This window comes from Danio rerio, chromosome 12 (genome assembly GCF_052040795.2).
Source record: "Danio rerio strain M-AB ecotype USA chromosome 12, GRCz13ab, whole genome shotgun sequence".
NCBI lineage: Eukaryota > Metazoa > Chordata > Actinopteri > Cypriniformes > Danionidae > Danio > Danio rerio.
Window position 1 is genome coordinate 21,078,744 of NC_141032.1, and position 13,782 is coordinate 21,092,525.

General features: G+C 42.1%; 1 protein-coding gene across 2 annotated transcripts in view; it reads right to left on the reverse strand.

Annotated features, from left to right (window-relative positions):
* shisa8b (shisa family member 8b) overlaps positions 1 to 13,782 on the reverse strand; it is a 72,711-nt gene that overhangs the window by 6,981 nt on the left and 51,948 nt on the right. For both annotated transcript variants that reach the window (XM_087276185.1, XM_087276186.1), the window contains exon 4: positions 6,310 to 6,432. In XM_087276185.1, coding sequence (XP_087132311.1) covers positions 6,310 to 6,432 — 123 coding nt within the window. The remainder of the gene's footprint in view (positions 1 to 6,309; positions 6,433 to 13,782) is intronic.

Here is a 13,782-nt window from a genome sequence, read left to right on the forward strand (position 1 = left end):
AATTCAAGTTTGGTCTATGTAAAAGGTAATGCAAATGCAGCCAAGTTGCTGTGTCTGAAATGCACAGTTTAGAAATACAACAGTAAGTATGTGAAGTGATACAATGGTTGCATCTGGTATAGATGAGGTGTTATAGTTATCTTCATGTGTGAAGTGCCCTTTACTCAATTCCTGGAAGTTTTTACAGCAGTAGAAGTTTGCAGTTAACATTGTCGGAAAATATACTATCCAAAAAACATCCCCTAAAGTTGTATTAGTATTTTTTTTTTCAAAGTGTGCTTTAAATGCTTTAAAAATAAGTTAAATCTTTGTAGACTAGAAATATGTACTGTATATCATTTATTTTAAAAATGTGGGCAATATATTATAGATTAATTTTATTTAACAAATATTTTATTTATCTTATTTTTTAATTCAACTATGGGGTGCGGCTATAGGGGACCTAAAAGACATTGTGCCCAGGGGCTTCTGAATTATTAATCCGGACAATTAGATGGGAAATTCAGATTTTTAACGCTGATGTTAGAACTCAACATTATGTAGTCAGCAATAGCAATTTCAGTCAGTTAAAACATCACCATGATCTGAAAAATGTCTTACAGTAAAGATTTGCAACCCACTGAATCATGATTCACTTATTTAAATTCTATTACGATTGTCTGTTATGAAATAAACTTACGTTTTTCACCAGATCCTCTCATTTAAGCCCTTGGTTTACCCACGCTGCAGTTGTTCCAGTTCAGTTTAGTCACAAAGCAGACTGGACTTTGTGTTTGGTTCACTGAATCACGCATGTGTTATTGGTTCACTGCTTCTCAATGTAACGTTACTGTTCTAATAAATGCATGAAAGTATATATTGGATTATTTAGAGTCAGAGGGGGTATTAGGCTTGTTATAAAGTAAGTAGTTGGTGGATTAGTGCTTACTGGAGACACGATTTGTTTCAAATGATTCAGTTCGATTTGGTGAACTAGTTCAACCGGTTTACTTAGAAGGTCCGGTTAAAAAGATTCGTTCGCGATCGCGATACAGAAATAAAACCCATTATCGGGCACAAATGTGTTAAAGAAATAGTTTTAAGTCTCTGTATTTGATGCTTTCACCGTGCTGCTGTCATGTCCATTCGTTGTTTTTGTTGCGGGAGAAACAGCGAAGATGACTAGAAAAGAACCGGCTCGATCTGGCCATTGGCAGCAGGAGACTGAGGTGCGAAAGGGTCAAACAAAAACACCCACAGCGCGGATTATATTTACTTCTAAAAGGCTTACAGTAGGATTATGCATTACATACAGTTACGAAAATGAAAGAGGTTTTTGCTATAATTTTAGCTAGTTTCAGTACACAATACACTTTCAGTTAGTTCTAGTTTTTAAAAAAACTTATTTTTATTTTAGTTAATGACAATTACTTTACATTTTAGTTTTTCGTTTTTTTGTGCATTTTCGTTAACTATAATAACCTTCCAGCTCACAGTGCTGGGACATTTTGCCTCAGGCCCTCAGAGTGTAGCAGAACGGACTCCTTTCTCTCACTCCGGCCTCACCGCGGGATCCAGGGAGGAAGGTAAGAGAGATTCTCTTATTTTCAGCTCTTCCTTGGGACGCACTGCTTCCTGGGATGAGCACTCCCGTCCCAAGCTGCCTCTCCGCTGGCACGTCAGCGATCGCTCCAATGGTGCCATTAGCGCGCACTCTGTCGGCTTGGTTAGCGCTGCCCAGTGTGTCGAGGTGGCTCTTACGGACGATCAGACTCAGCTATGCGATACAATTCACTATTCGCCCTCCCAAGTTCACGGGTGTCCTTTACACAAGGGTTATCCCAGAGAGCGCCCCTGTCTTGCGAGAGGAGATTGCTGTCCCCCTGGCGAAGGATGCAATCCAGCAGGTCCCTCCAGCCAAGATGAGGTCCGGGTTTTACAGCCCGTATTTTATCGTGCCCAAAAAGAGCTGGGGGTTAAGGCCAATCCTTGATCTGCTCAGACTGAACTGTCATTTACACAAAATGCCTTTCAGAATGTTTACGGAGAAACGCTTGATTCAGAGTGTCCGTCCACAGGATTGGTTTGCAGCCATAGACCTGAAGGACGCACATTTTCACGTCTCCATTCTTCCACTCCACTGCTCTTTCCTCCGGTTCACGTTCGAAGGATGAGCATGGCAATACGAAGTCCTCCTCTTGGGGCTCTCTCTGTCTCTGCAGGTTTTCACCAAGCTGCGGAGGGTGCCCTAGCGCCACTGCAGCTCGCGGGCATCCACATACTCAACTATCTCGACGACTGGCTCATTCTAGCCTCGTCTCGCGATCAGCTGATTATGCACAGAGACAAAGTGCTTCAGCACCCCAACCAGTTCGGGTTTCTGGTCAACCAAGAAAAGAGCAAACTTTGCCCTGTGCAGAGGATCTCTTATCTTGAACTGGAGCTGGATTCAGTCCCTATGGTTGCGCAGCTCTCCGAAGAGCGCGGCAGGCTGATGCTTTTCTGTGTAAACGAGCTCCACAGGAAGATAGTGGTCCCACTGAAATGTTTTCAGAGGCTCCTGGGGCATATGGCATCCACAGCCGCGGCTACTCCACTCGGTTTGCTTCATATGAGACCACTTCAGCGTTGGCTTCGCGATCGAGTCCCCAGACGGACATGGCGCTGCGGGTACGCACCAGGTGTGCATCACTCCACTGTGTCTCTGCACCATCAGCCCCTGGATGGTTCTGGCTTTTCTACGAGCCGAAGTGCCCCTAGGGCTAGTATCCAGGCATGTTGTAATGACAGATTCCTCCAGCACAGAATGGGGGGCCGTGTGCAACGAGCATGCAGCCGCAGGTTCGTGGTCTGGACCCCGCCTGCATTGGCATATCAACTGCCTGGAGCTGTTGGAAGTATACTTGGCTCTCCCCCACTTTTTACCAGTGTTGGAGCAGAAACACGTGCTGGTCAGGACAGACAGCATGGCGACAATGGCTTATATCAACCGTATGGGCGGTATAAGCTCCCACCGCATGTCTTAGCTCGCTCGCCGTCTGCTCCTTTGGAGTCCCACGTGGCTGAAATTGCTGCGTGCCATCCACATTATGGGCAAGCTCAACTAAGCAGCCGATGCACTCTCACGGCAGCTAGTGTCCTGAGGGGAGTGGAGACTCCACCCCGATTCAGTCTAGCTGATATGGGCGCGCTTTGGGGAAGCCCAGATCGAAGGTTTGCTTCCATCAAGAACACACATTGCCAACTGTTTTATTCCCTGACCGAGGCCCCCCCTTGGCACAGATGCACTGGCTCACAGCTGGCCATCGGGTATGCGTAAATATGCGTTTCCCCCAGTGAGCCTAATCGCACAAACTTTGTGCAAAGTCAGGGAGGACGAAGAACAGGTCTTGTTTGTTTTTCCCCTCTGGCCTAACCGGACCTGGGTTTCGGAGCTCACACTCCTCGTGGCGACCCCTCCTTGGCTCATTCCCCTAAGGGAGGACTTCCTCTCTCAGGGACGGGACACCATCTGGCACCCACACCTAGATCTCTGGAACCTCCACGTGTGGTCCATAAAAGGAGCGCGGAAGACTGAGGTGACTTACCGCCCGCGGTACTTAACACCATTACTAAGGCTAGAGCACCCTCTACGATGCTTGCCTATGCCCTGAAGTGGAGTCTATTCTCTGAGTGGTGCGCTTCTCGCCGAGAAGACCCCCGAACTTGCCAGATTAGCATTGTGTTATCCTTCCTTCAGGATAAGCTGAGCTGTCTCCCTCCACACTTAAGATTTACATGACTGCGATCTCCGCTCATAATGACGCAGTGGATGGCAACACGCTCGGGAAGCATGATCTAATCTTTCAATTCCTCAGAGGCGCGCAAGGTTAAATCCGTCCCACCCCCCTCTCATGCCCTTTTGGGATCTCTCTATAGTCCGAGCGGGTCTGCAGAGAGATCCGTTCGAGCCACTCGATTCGGTATCTCTTAAAATTCTGTCAATAAAGACAGCTCTGCTAATCGCATTGGAGTTATTTCAGGTTTCTACCACCCCAATTAGAAATCATGTGGTGAACCTGCAATCAATCGGGGGGAATTAATCTCGGTGTCACAAACGTTTGCTGCTCCAGGCTCCCTAAACCGGAAATGCGTGAGCTTTTTCTGCTTTACTAGTAAGTTTCCCTTCAGCCGACTGATATAGCCCTAATGGACCCTTCGCTAAGCCCCGCCTTTCCTAGTTACTGTTGCTACGCCTGTCAATCTTTCGTGCCTGGCACGTCTTTTTCAATGTGTGTGCGGAGGTGTCAGATTTGTCTATTTTTAGCCAAAAAGCCTGATAGATTAATTGTTGTGCAATAAAATATAGCGTTACTAACCGACGAGGAAACATGCATGACAGTGCTTTTACATAGTTCAGTCATAGAAAGAACAGCCAGAAAGGAAAACTGGTGGATTTGTGCCGAATATTAGCATCATTGACCCCTAACAATGTACAGTAAGTTACCTATAACTGTCAGTATGCTTGTGTAATCTTCAAAAATGACTGAAAAACAGCTTTTGGTAAAGTATATTGATCGCAGCTGCTCAGTTTGTGATCATATCTCGGTTTTGTTCTGTTGATTTGTAGTTTCAAATATCCGTAGCTTGAAATAGATGGAAATATGAAGTTCAGTAAAGTTAGCAACAGATTCGCAGATTGATAATTTCCAGATCAATAACTCATGTCATTATGTTATTATGATTTGCTATTAGTATGACTAAGTTACTAATGTTATGGCGAAGGCTTAAAAGGAGCATTACTCATAATGTCGAGCGAAAAAAAGGGAATAAGACTGCTGTGAAACATAACCTGCTTTGTGTTTTTGTAGAAAACACAGTTTAAATCTGTTTAGGGTTAGAGGTGTGTGAGTTATTGCCGTCTGTCTATCACTCAATGTGTCAGGAATATAAAAACAAAACCAGCTTAGCTCTGCTCCTTTAGGGCCCCTCACACAGCTTGATCCACGTTGGCATTTCTCCTCTTGGGTTTTTATTTTTTTAAAGGTAAAAAATTCCACCATCCCGTCCAAACTTTAAGGATACCGGATATCAGATTTGCACAATCCATATGCACTCGCTCGAAAGCTTGACAGAGTCCTTGCGCGTAGCTACAGTTGCTAAGCCACCATTGGTGGGTGTCGGTTTTTGGGTGTGGCTTAGCGAAGTGTCAATTGGTTCATTAGTTTCAGCTGTGGAGCTAAGCCCTCCCAATTCAATTAACATTTCATTGACTCGTTTTCATATCTTCAGAAGTTATTGGTCGTCTAAAACACTCCTAAAGTCTGTTTAATACAGACACACGTCTCCGTTCCCTATTTGGGGAACGTGGGTTATGCATATAACCAGGACGTTAGTTCCCCCAAAAATGGAAATTCTATCATCATTTACGCACCATTACATTCAGATTCCACAATAATCAGCTAAACATTAATCTTTTTGTCAAAATAACCTTCTGTTTCTAACTATAAAATTTTCTACTTCATTTATAATATAAAAAGAAAAACTTTCTCCGACTTTACTATGCTAACACGCTTATCTGTTCTACTTTTCATACATTTATATAAAAAAATAGCATTGATCTTTCAACACTAGCAATCTCTTTTTTATTCATTTTATTTTTAAAAACCCCTAAATCGGACTTTCTAACAAAAAACTTTCTGTTCTATCTTCCTTCATACTCTTATTTACAAATAGTTGTTCTTTCTTTGCTTTGATTGCTTCTTTGGAAGTGGGAGGGCATTTGTAAGTCACTCTGGATAAAAGCATGTGACAAATAATTGAATATAAATGCATGTATGAATTGCAAATGTGGTACATTTAAAAAAAATAGATTTATTGCAATATTATTTTGTGTTTGAAGGTCACTACTGTTTGCCCTTCAAAGATAAATATTCTGCATCTAGAATGATGTTGATAGAGAGCATCAGTCTGAATGAAGATGTAATGTAAGCAAGAATGTAAGAAATTATACCTGTTGAAAGTAAGAATCCAGTGAGTGTTGCAGAAGATGACCAACACCTTTTGTGCTGTGTTGATTCTGTGTGTAAATCTGACTAAACAGTTGAATGTTTTCAGTCCAACTGTGTAGCCAGCAGCAGTGGGATGTTAAATTGAGTAGCAGAGGTGACACAGAGTAACCTTGTGGTGTTCTGACTTTGTCCTTTCAGACCAGAGGGCTTCCCTGATTCTGTCAGTCACATTTAGGGACTGTTGTTTAGGCTGTCCGGCAGAGCATGAAATAATTCAACATCTGTGAATTTTTTTTTTTTTTTTTTGGTCTTGTGCATAGTATCATGTCAGTGCTCTTACCAACTGCTTTCAGAGAGTTGTATTTGTTGAGTGCAAGGCCTGGTATGCTGAGGTTGCTTTGAGGATGAGAGAGTCCAGCCAGTGCACCAAAAGAAAAGCCAGCGTTGTTTAGATGGTACTGCTCTGAAAAAAAGTAGAAGAATATTTTGAAAACAGAGAGAGAGGAACAATAATGTTTCATAAGTTTATTTAAATATGTATGTTGATAATAATGAGTTGTTTCAACAGAGTTAGGTAAAATATAGACTAACCCAATAGATAGGTTATTTATTGGTTTAACCCAATGTTTAACCCAGCACTCAGGGTTTGTTCTTATTTTTCATTTTTATAAGTACGTTACTGTAATAAAATGTAATGACAAAGGTCAAGACAACAATTGTATGTTGCTTTAATGTATTATTTAAAGATAATCAGGTTTCAACTTTATTTAACGTTAAGTTATTTTTAGGTTAACTTCATATATTTAGTCAGTTTGATTGATGTAAGTTGAGATGACTAGAACAGTTAATTTGCTTCAAATAAAAAAATTAAGACAGCAAGATTTTTTTCAGTGTTTCTCTAGAATGAATTGTTTTAGTGTGTTTAAATGAATGAATTAAAATTGAAAGGGACAGCATATTGATTATATAGACTAATGCTTTAGGAAAAATGTCAATCAGAATCAAGAATTTTAACACTGCATGAGTGAGGTTTATTCATAAACTAATTTCGAGAGGATCACATGCTTATGATTTATCACGGCCGGTCCCGTATTTGCTAATCACTATCTTCCAATCATATGAGCCCTAAGCTACTATAAATAACCACAGTTTCCAGCTCATTTTATCTTTGTTTGGAAGTAGCAGCTTCACCATAGCTAGCTCCGTTGAAGAACCAACTTTAAACCAGCATGGACAACCAAAGCAGCTACAATCTACAAGGATCTTAGTTTGGAAGAACGCTCTGCTCCGCTCATCAACTACAAAAGCTACAAATGGTACAAACGCTACAAAAGCTACAAGCTACGAGCTTTAATCTACAAGCTTTAATCTACAAACTTCAATCTACAAGCATTAATCTCAAGCTAAAATCTACAATATACAATCTACAAACTTCAATCTACAAGCTTCAATCTACAAGCTACAGCAACAACTACTATTACTACCATTTCAAACAACTACAACTCCAACAATTTCATCAACAGCTTAAACAACTACACCAAAACCTTCCACTTCAAAGTGCCTCCACAATGCATCTGCTGTGTCTTCAACCTTATTTCCCAGCAAGGTATCAGCCAAAACTCCAAAGCTATGCAATAAAACTGAACCCTCACCTTCTCTTAGCAGTACACATGCGATCCATCATTTAACAGATTGTTTGCTGGAATGTGTTCAGCAGAGCAGCAGCTCCAGCCATAAACACTGTTGAATTCAATCAACAAAATGGCCACTGGGCTTTTGCACCTTTTACATGACCTGACTGAAACTCCTTTAAGCCAATAGCTGTAAAGAGAAGCATCACCATCTAATGAGCTCAAAAAACTGGAGATGGTCCCACCCACTCTCTTGACTGTTTCAAAGACCTTATGAATGAATAAGCCAGACACACTTGTGAATTTAGTCTAGTTAAGATTACAACAAAATGTTATTCATGGCTTAAAGTAAAGCCAATTACTAACAGTCCATATACAGTTTTACTAAGTGGTGACATCGCTTTTAAGTCTTATAAAATTTTGTGTTGGCAATTGGGAAAAAAATAATTAAAAAAAAAAAAATATATATATATATATATATATATATATATATATATATATATATATATATATATATATATATATATAGCCATTTGACTTCTGAAAAGATTATTACCCAACCAGTAAATATTAGCCAGCTATTGAAAAACATTATGCCATCAAGCATAGAAGTCCAATTTTAATACGCCAGTGACTCATGTGTTGATATACAAAGTGTCATATATAAGATTATATAGCAAGACAGTCGGATGCGACAACGACAAAGAATCAAACTTCCCACTTGACTGTTATAAATAGAAGTTTAAACTCAACTTCACTATCACTTCACATGCTCAGTCTTCAAGAGGTACCAGTTTTCCAGGACCACCAGACAAGCTATATCCTCAGCTCTCCAACCATCTGCCATACCGTGGGGGGATGAACGCCCACCTCTACCATCCTTGCACATTGTGTCAACGAAGCTATTAGACCATTCATTTTCATTTACAGCCGCCCAGGCCCTTATTAAGAAGCCTCGCATGGATATCAACTAAAACAATTTTCATGTCTGCCATACTTGTATTATTTTGTAAAGATTTAATTTCTGATTCTCTTTGTTTTTCTATTTCAAAGATCATGACGGCCGGCTCCAGAAGCTGACCCTCATCCAACCTATTACACTCCACATCCGCTTCACAAAGGATACATTCCATTCTTCACTTTTCTGTCCTAACCTGCAGTCTGTGACCTCCGAACCTAAAACCGTCGATTATCTTATTAAAAAAGTATTCGACAACAACTTCATGATTGGACCATTTAGGCTTCTCCATTTAATATCTCACGCATTAGCCCCATTGGTGTCGCTACTCGAAAACTTTTCTGGCAAAAAACACCTTATAGTCGACCTTTTGTCCCCACACAATTCCTCTTTTCCTAGCATTAACAGCACTATCCTATTGGACAAATATTCGCTTAATTATCACGACATTGATCAAGCGATCTCTCTCTCATGAATATAGCCGGTCGTAACGCCTGGCTAGCCAAAGTAGACATTTCCTCTGCCTTTAAAATAATGCCAATCCATCCAGACTTCTGGCACCTTTTTGGCATTTATTGGGGCAATCAATTCTATTTTGCAGTCCGACTAACTTTCGGATGCAAAAGCAGCCAAAAATATTTGACATGATGTCAGAAGCTTTATGCTGGATTCTGTCTAATAATTACGGAATCCCATACCTCATTCACCTTCTAGATGATTTTCTTATTATTTCTCCCCCGTCAACTCCTCCAGCCAAACACCTAGCGATCATCCAGCAGGTTTTCGCTAATCTCGGAATTCCTCATGTAGAAGAAAAAACTTCTGGACCCAGTACTTCAATCGAATTTCTGGGCATTAATCTAGACTCGCATAAATTCCAAGCATACCTTACTAAAGAGAAAATTGACCGGATTATTTCTCTATCCCAAATTTTCCTTGAAAAACAGACGTGCACAAAACGAGAACTCCTTTCAATTCTCGGCCATCTAAATTTCACTATGCGCATTATTCCACAAAGCCACCCTTTCATTTCCCACCTCCTTCAACTATCCACCACAGTTCATGGTTTAGAAGGAAAAAAAATTCCTTTTAAACCCAGTCGCGATGAACTCTGCTTATGGATCTCTTTCCTTTAGCAATGGAACGGCTGTTCCTTTTTCTTCAGCGACTTGATAGCATCCCCTACTGACATTAACTTATACACAGACGCTGTACTCTCAATCGGTTTTGGTGGCTATTATAAAGGACACTGGTTTGCCCCAACATGGCCACCCCAATAGAATTCCATCACAAAAGATTAATGTTCTTCAGCCCTCTTCGAGCTCTATCCTATTGTTGCAGCAGCCATGGGGGGACGAATGGTATACATCTAGCATTCTGGTTCACTGCGACAACAAAGCTACAGCGCACTGTATTAACAACGGGCGTTCCCACTTCCAATCACCTATGCCATTTCTAAGATGCCATATTTGGATATCTGCTGAAAAACATTTTATCATGATTGCTAAATATGTACCTGGTTGCAAAAACCAAATTGCTGACTCTCTCTCTCTCGTTTCTCTTTTTAGAAATTCTGGCAACTGGCCCCGAAGGCAGACCCTCACCCAAAGGCTGTCCCTCCCTATTCAGAAACGATATTGCCATAAACCACCCACTTCATAATCTCCATCAAACTTCCCTATCTCTTTTCCTGCCACTTACAAGCCAGTTCAATAAAGAGCTATCTCAGTGGGATTTAATTCTTTCATAAGTTGATCCACGGGTCCCTTTCCGATCCTGTTACGAATTCGCAAACCTTCCTCCTTATCAAAGGCATTCAGAAAACCCACCTCACCACCCCCGATGCTAGACAACCCATTACACTCAAAATCCTTACCTCGTGCATCTATACCCTCCGTAAAGGTTACATTTCTTCCCATAAAGCCCGCACCTTAGATGCAATGTTCAACCTAGCTTTTTTTGGGGTTCCTCAGATGCTCTGAATTAACAGTGACATTCAGATTTAACCCTTTACTCCACCCCACTGTCTCAGATCTAGCTTTGCAAGATAAGGAAACCATTTCTTTTCTTATCAAACAAAGCAAAACAGATCAATCCCATAAAGGACACTTTATTCTTATTTTTAACCTACCTTCACCCACCCGCCCTTTCCAAACCCTCCTAGCCTACCTAAATCTAAGAAGATCCCAAGAGGCTAACCCTCTAGCCCCGCTTTTTGCTGATGAAGCTAACCGTCCAGTAATTCAGTTCTGGTTTCGAAAACATCTTGAAGTTCTTCGCCTCTCGCCTCTTCCCCCAGAGCCCTTTACCAGCCACTCATTTAGGATTGGCGCGGCCACTACAGCAGCCTCTAATGGGCTCTCCCACCAGCAGATCCAGACCCTCGGTCGCTGGTCTTCTGAAGCTTTCAAATCTTACATTCGCCTCAGCAAATACCACCTTAAGGAAACCCAACAGGCTTTAACCAAACCCCAAGCCCCCTCACACCCGGCTCCGACGCCCGCAGGTGTCTAACTGAGCCTCGACTCTCGCAAAAGTCATCCAAATCATCCCCCCGCAGAAGTCCTTTGTCCTCTCCTTGACACTCTTACATATTGTCCAACTGACTCCTGCAAGTGCCGTTGCGAATAGTAACTTCTGCAGGAGTCATCCATAGTTATTTACAGATCTTAATGTTTGTATTCATATGCTTTTTGTGTATGTGCATGTGTTTGTGCGTGTGTATAATATTTGTACTTGTTCCCTACTTCCAGCTTTCTAAACTTTCAGTTCTTATAACCCTACCTTTCAGCCTCTTGTTCCTTTTCTCTCCTTTACACGCTACTCCCAACTATACTCTTCTACAGTCTACCTCTAATGATCCCTCTCCTCCTGTTTAGACTCTACTCCCAAGCTCTGACCCCGCAGGAGCCCCATCGAGCTCCAACTCCTGCAGGAGTTACCCAGAGACCTCTCTTCTACACTATACTTCAAACTACCTCTCTTCTCTTTTTAGACACCACCTCTAAGCTCTGACCCCCGCAGGGGTCCCTTCGAGCTCCAACTCCTGCAGGAGTTACCCAGAATCCTCTCTTCTACACTCTGCTACTTCCTTTCTACTGTTTAGACTCAACCCCTAAGCTCTGACCCCTGCAGGGGCCCCTTTGAGCTCCAACACCGGCAGGAGTTACCCAGAGTCCTCACTTCTACACTCCACTTCCAACTACCTCTCTCCCCTTTTTTTTAGACACCACCTCTAAACTCTGACCCCCGCAGAGGTCCTTTCGAGATCCAACTCCCGCAGGAGTTACCCAGAATCCTCTCTTCTACACTCTGCTACTTCCTTTCTCCTGTTTAGACTCTACCCCCAAGCTCTGACCTCCGCAGGGGTCGCTTCGAGCTCCAACTGCAGGAGTTACTCAGAATCCTCTCTTCTACGCTCTGCTATCTCTCTTCTCCCATTTAGACTCTACCCCCAAGCTCTGACTCCCGCAGGGGTCCCTTGGAGCTCCAACTCCTGCAGGAGTTACCAGAGTTCTCTCTTCTACACTATGCTTCAAACCACTTTCTTCTCCTTTTTAGACCCAACCACAAAGCCCTGACCCCCGCATGGGTACCTTTGAGCTCCAACTCCCGCAGGATTTACCCAGAATCCTCTCTTTTACACTCTACTTCCAATCACCTTTTCTCTCCTGTTTAGACTTCACCTCAAGCTATGACCCCCGCAGGGGTCCTTTCGAGCTCCAACTCCCACAGGAGTTATCAGAATCCTATCTTCTACACTCTACTCTATCTACCTCTCTTCTCCCCCCTAGAAGGGAGGCCTCCCCACCCCCCCACCCCCATATCTTACTACATTGTCAAGCCCCCTTATAGCTCCAGTCTCTTTACCCTTATAACCCTACCTATTTTATTTCTCCTGCTTGAACATATCTTTCCTTCCACTTTATATCCAGCAGCCGGATATAGCTCTATACTTCTTGCTTTTTTTTTTTTTTTTTCATAAATACGCGGCTGCTTTCCCAAGCAATTAATTACTGCAACTCGGGGAGTTCTGAGATCCAACGAGCTCAGGCTCCCCTCTCGCTCTGCCAACGGGAGGAAGCCCTGGGCTCGAGGATCCCTTGAGCTCGGGGCTCTCTCCCGGGACAGCATGCCAAACAAGCTTTTATAAATCATCAGCTAAGTGTGAACTCTTGAAATGTTATATATAACAGCAGTATGTCTTTTTGCAACTCATAAAGAAAAATATTAGAAATGTGAAAAGTTAAATAACAATTACTTGCTAAAAATGACACTTTCTGAAATGGTGAACTGTTGGAACTGTGAGATAAAAAGCAACATCTACATTTATTTATGTAATTCCATGCCAAAAACAAACCTCCATTCTGTTTTTTGACAATAATCAGAATTGTTTCTTCATCATATTAGAATGATTTCTGCTGGCACATGGCCCATTTACAGTCATATAGATCTAAAAAAAAAATGAAAAACAGCATGCTGATCATAATAACATCTTGAAAAAAATCTCTTAAATATGTAGTCATTATCCCTACTGAAAAAAAACAGCTTAAACCAGCATAGGCTGGTTGGGTGGTTTTAGCTGGTTGACCAGCCTGGTTTTAGAGGCGTTTTGGCCATTGGCAAAGTTTTTTCCAGCCATTTCCAGCCTGGTCTTAGCTGGTCAGGTTGGGAGATGACCAGCTAAAACCAGCTTGACCAGCCTAGCCAGGCTGGGATCCCAGCTTAAACCAGGCTGGTCAAGCTGATTTTAGCTGGATTTAGCTGGTCATTTTCCAGCCTGACCAGCTAAGACCAGGCTGGAAATAGCTAGAAACCAGCCTGGAAATGACCAAAACCCCTCTAAAACCAGGCTTGTCAACCAGCTTAAACCAGCCAACCAGCCTAGACTGGTTTAATCTGGATTTTTCAGCAGGGATGGCAAAGATGAATTAAATCAGTTATTAAAACTGTTTAGAACTTGGTGAAAATATAAAGACAAAAAAATTAACAGTAGGGCAATATTAAATAGTAAATCTGACTTCAACTGTATACAGCAAAATAAATTACAATATGTGGAAATGCTATAATTTGATGTACATGGTGGAGCTGTAGTAGAGACCTATTTAAATTCAGTCTATATGTAACAACCCTATATTGACCATTGAGATGTAGTTCACATGTCCAGCCTGATTGACCTATTTTTCCTTGTAAACTGTGGGTGACACGACAGGAAGGACATTGA